At 55.2% G+C, this 5,000-nt stretch overlaps 1 protein-coding gene across 1 annotated transcript in view; it reads left to right on the top strand.

Annotated features, from left to right (window-relative positions):
* The window catches only part of smap1 (small ArfGAP 1), a 94,886-nt gene that overhangs the window by 33,878 nt on the left and 56,008 nt on the right, over positions 1 to 5,000 (top strand). Inside the window, 2 exon segments of the mRNA XM_076974347.1 lie at positions 1,695 to 1,766; positions 3,870 to 3,950. Coding sequence (XP_076830462.1) covers positions 1,695 to 1,766; positions 3,870 to 3,950 — 153 coding nt within the window.

Below are 5,000 nucleotides of genomic sequence, written 5' to 3' on the forward strand. Positions count from 1 at the left end.
CTTGTGATCTAGACATGGCTTTCTGTTTCTTGGGTCAGTAATTGGGCTTCTTGGTGGTGGGCACCCAGTGTCGTCATCGAGCGTCTGTTTGGGGGGGGGGGGGGGGGGGGGGGGTCACTGGTCAGCCCAGTCCAGACCCGAGCCCAATTACCCGCCCCCTTACGCTGCTGCGCCGATTGCATTAAGATGGAGATGGAGGCGATGGCTGTCTCCGTATTCTGCCCGGCCTCCTCTGCCTCCTCGCGTGGGCCATTTCCTGCTTATTTCCCCGGGCGCGGCGCTTGTTAAAGGCGGGGGGGGGGGGCGCGTGGCAGCATATTGGTTATCGGCTCTTTAATGAGTCCGCGCCGGTGCGGCCGCGTGGCGGAGCGCTAATGCTAACCCAATAAAGGAGGATTATGAGACGGATCCATCAGCAGCTAATGGCCCAGACTGGACAGCTCCACACCGGCCCGGGCCATAATGGACCTGCTTGTTTCCCCCCCGTCTCTGTGGAGCCGGGCTGCTGACAGCGCCACTTCGCTATTGAAACAAAGAAGAAAGGGTCATCTTTCTTTCACTCCCTTCCTGTCCCTACAGAGTTCTTTTACCCTCTCTCTCCCTCTCTCCCTCTCTCTCTCTCTCTCTCTCTCCGTCTCTCTCTCCCTCTCCCCCTCTCTGTTTCTCCTTCATGGTTTTCTTTTCCTCTGCAGTTTTTTTTTCTCCACTCAGCCTCTTTCATTCCGTCTGATTTCCTCCTCCGTCATTCCTCCTGCCTTGGCGCACTCCCTCTCTCCGCGCTCCCTCGCTCTCTCGCTCCCCCGCGGGGGAGGCCTGCCCCGTCGCCCGGGCGACTCTGGAGAGGCGCGCTGAGATGCGGGGCTCCCCTCTGGCCTGCCTCCCCAGCTCCGTGCTGCTCTGCCCGGGGAGAAAGGCCCTTTGTGGGGCCGTGTGAAAGGAGAGGGCCGTCCATCTGGCCCAAGAACTCACCATGAAGGCACCCCAGACAAACAGCCCCCAAAGAGAGAGAGAAAGAGGGAGAGAGAGAGAGAAAGGGAGGGAGAGGCAAGTTGATCAGTATCCACAACAGCTCCTGTCTGTACCAGATAACATTTGTCTAATGGATTCTGCAGTGACAGGAGAGCTGAATTCCCTCCTGTCTGTAGGAGGCAGTAGGCAGGAACATGAGCACAAAGACCAATGATCTTTACACACAAGCAGCAGCTCGTGTTAGCATGTGTTTATTCCAAGTTTGGTCAGTTCCTTAAGATGCCAGTGATTCATTTTGTTGTTTGGACTGTTTTTGTGTGTGTGTGTGTGTGTGTGTGTGTGTATGCATGCTCACGCTCATGTGTGTGTGTGTGTGTGTGTGTGTGTGTGTGTGTGTGTGTGTGTGTGTGTGTGTGTGTGTGTGTGTGTGTGTGTGTGTGTGTGTGTGTGTATGCATGCATGCTCACGCGTGTGTGTGTGTGTGTGTCTCTGTGTGTGTGTGTGTGTGTGTGTGTGTGTGTGTGTGTGTGTTGGGCGAGTGGAAGATTTGTCCATGCTGCGCATTAATGCTGATTTCTACTGCTTGTGTGTGTTTTTCTGTGTCCTGTGTCTCTTTTTCTCTTGTCCCTGTTTCAACTCTTTCTTGGCTTCACTCCCCTCAACTGCGGTGCCTTCTTGTTCTCTGTCTCCTCTGTCTCCTCCGTCTGCTCCTGGCCTCTCTGCAGAAGTCTTCTGATGCTGCTTTGCCCTCCGCATCCTCTCCCTCCTCACAGGCAGCCGAGAAAATCAAACTGGAGGTACTGTAGAATTCTGAGTGCCTGTGATGGGTGGAGTGTGTAACGTCCAGTGTGTGATGGGTGGAGTGTGTAACGTCCAGTGTGTGATGGGTGGAGTGTGTAACGTCCAGTGTGTGATGGGTGGAGTGTGTAACGTCCAGTGTGTGATGGGTGGAGTGTGTAACGTCCAGTGTGTGATGGGTGGAGTGTGTAGTGTCCAGTGTGGGCTTTGTGGGGTGTGTAGTGTCTCATGTGCTGGGTGGAGTGTGTAATGTCCAGTGTGTGAGGGGTGAAGTGTGTAACGTCCAGTGTGTGATGGGTGGAGTGTGTAGCGTCCAGTGTGTGTGCTGGGTGGAGTGTGTAGTGTCCAGTGTGTGTGCTGGGTGGAGTGTGTAGTGTCCAGTGTGTGCTGGGTGGAGTGTGTAGTGTCCAGTGTGTGCTGGGTGGGGTGTGTAGTGTCTCGTGTGCTGGGTGGGGTGTGTAGTGTCTCGTGTGCGGGTTGAGTGTGTAGTGTCCCGTGTGTGCAGGGTGGGGTGTGTAGTTTCTCATGTGCTGGGCGAGGTGTGTAGTGTCTCGTGGGCTGGGTGGGGTGTGTAGTTTCTCGTGGGCTGGTTGGGGTGTGTAGTGTCTCGTGTGCTGGGTGGAGTGTGTAGTGTCCCGTGTGTGCAGGGTGGGTTGTGTAGTTTCTCATGTGCTGGGCGAGGTGTGTAGTGTCTCGTGGGCTGGGTGGAGTGTGTAGTTTCTCGTGTGCTGGGTGGGGTGTGTAGTTTCTCATGTGCTGGGCGAGGTGTGTAGTGTCTCGTGTACTGGGTGGAGTGTGTAGTGTCCCGTGTGTGCAGGGTGGGGTGTGTAGTTTCTCATGTGCTGGGCGAGGTGTGTAGTGTCTCGTGGGCTGGGTGGGGTGTGTAGTGTCTCGTGTGCTGGGTGGGGTGTGTAGTGTCTCGTGTGCTGGGTGGAGTGTGTAGTGTCCCGTGTGTGCAGAGTGGGGTGTGTAGTTTCTCATGTGCTGGGCGAGGTGTGTAGTGTCTCGTGGGCTGGGTGGGGTGTGTAGTTTCTCGTGGGCTGGGTGGAGTGTGTAGTTTCTCGTGGGCTGGGTGGGGTGTGTAGTTTCTCGTGGGCTGGGTGGGGTGTGTAGTTTCTCGTGGGCTGGGTGGGGTGTGTAGTTTCTCGTGGGCTGGGTGGGGTGTGTAGTTTCTCGTGTGCTGGGTGGAGTGTGTAGTGTCCCGTGTGTGCAGGGTGGGGTGTGTAGTTTCTCATGTGCTGGGCGAGGTGTGTAGTGTCTCGTGGGCTGGGTGGGGTGTGTAGTGTCTCATGGGCTGGGTGGGGTGTGTAGTGTCTCGTGGGCTGGGTGGGGTGTGTAGTGTATTCCCTCGTTCTCAGGGTGCAGATGTACATAATGAATCATTACTCAGGAAAAGACTCTTTGTCCTTCGAAGATATTCTTACTTCTGCTGACACACTTACACACTCTTGGACAGCAAAAAAGTGTTCAGAGATTCCTCAGCTCAGCTGATAAGACTCTAGAGTAGTGTGTGTGTGTGTGTGTGTGTGTGTGTGTGTGTGTGTGGAGGAGCAGAGGGAGGTGCCTTGCTGCAGCCCCGCCCGACAGTGTCCGGGCACCAATCAGAAGTGCCGATTAGGTTCTGTTGGCATAACCGGGCTGCGGCTGAGCCCCATCCGCGTGTTTGAGGGGATCGATTGTGCGGCTCGGCCAGCGTGCAGAGGGGAAATGGGGTAATCGATGTGCTCGTAAAGAGGACGCACCCCCCCCACAGCTGCCCCCACGCCGCCTCAACCCCCTTCTGCTTCTGTGGCCCCTCACCCCCCGTTAGCGCGGCAGACTTTAACGACCGTCTAAGGGATCGTGGAATATCTTTTAGAAACATGGCGGGGGAACCTCCGGTACTCGAGGCTCAGGAACGTTTAATTCGGTCTGAGATTAGCTCAGGATTTATCTGTGCCACTGCTGTATAGTCCCGCCCGACACATACAAGCACAGCGTGTTATTCAACCTGCGCTGTTGTCCAGAGTGTGTTTGTGCGTGCACGCGTGTGCGGGCCTGATTACGACCCGGGCCCTAAGACCAGCTTGTGACCTTTGTTGTTTCTCCCTACATTCTGACAGAAGGAGAGAGAGAAGAAGAAGGAGGAGAAGAAGAGAGAAAAAGAAGCGGATAAGGGGACCAAACCGACGGTTGTGGACAAGGTAATCTAGCGTGCGGATTAAAGCTCACGATGGGTCTGTCACACGCCATTGTCGCCCACATCAAAGCAAAAGGCTATTATGATAACACGATGTTAGATTTACGTTACGTAGAAGGCGAGCGCTATTGGATGGCTCCTTTTCACACCGTTGTGGTTCTGTCACGGTCTCACCAGTAGCTGACAGTGGGAGGGGTGTCGTGTGGGCTCAGAACCGGGCAAGTGGCGTTTGTTGTCCCGGGGTCTCCATTGCTGCACATCTCCGCACTGGACACGCGGACCTCACGCCAGGGTTGCAGTTAAAAGTGCTGTCCGTCTTGAGAAGGGACCCTGGGCCCCACCCGGACCTCCTGCCGCAGACCTGGAGTGCAGGCACGGGACGTCCTTGGTCCTGGGTTGTCATGACAGCCTGTCTCCGAGTAATAGTTCTGTTCCTTTTCAGGACGTTGAAGCTAACAGCGTTGTACCCTAGTTATTCGAGCTATTTATGTTGCGCTGTCGAGTTTGGCTCGCCTGCTCCCGGGGGTCCCGCAGAGCTGAACTGGAAAGTAAAGGAGAATATTTGCAATGTGTTTGCACTCATAGCTGGAGTGTGTGCTCCACCGTACGTACTGCGGGATACATTTTAGCGAGTCCCATTTAGTTACTGGGGCTCGTGTACACCAGCTCACTGGTGAAGCGTACGTCGTTGTTCTCGTTTTAAGGGCAAATGCATGTGTGGATCAGTGCACACAGAACACGCACGCTTCAGTGCCTGCACGCGGACCTGGAGAGGTTACTAATGCACACGGTGCATCCTGGCTGCCCTTAGCCGCCTCTGATGCGTCTCGCACGCACACGTGTGCACTGCACCATCACGTGTGCGCTCAGCGTCTGAGACGGGACAGAGACGGCACCTTTTCTCAGTGTGGGAGATGATTTTAATGCCTAATATTGCAAAACGAATGTCGTTTTGTGAAATGCAGATTGACAGTACAGTGTTCACTGATGCAAAGCTGCACGAATGTAGTCGGTGGGCTCCACTCTGCTTCCCTCACGAGTGAACGCCGTCACG

This window comes from Brachyhypopomus gauderio, chromosome 15, assembly GCF_052324685.1.
Source record: "Brachyhypopomus gauderio isolate BG-103 chromosome 15, BGAUD_0.2, whole genome shotgun sequence".
Taxonomy (NCBI): Eukaryota; Metazoa; Chordata; class Actinopteri; order Gymnotiformes; family Hypopomidae; genus Brachyhypopomus; species Brachyhypopomus gauderio.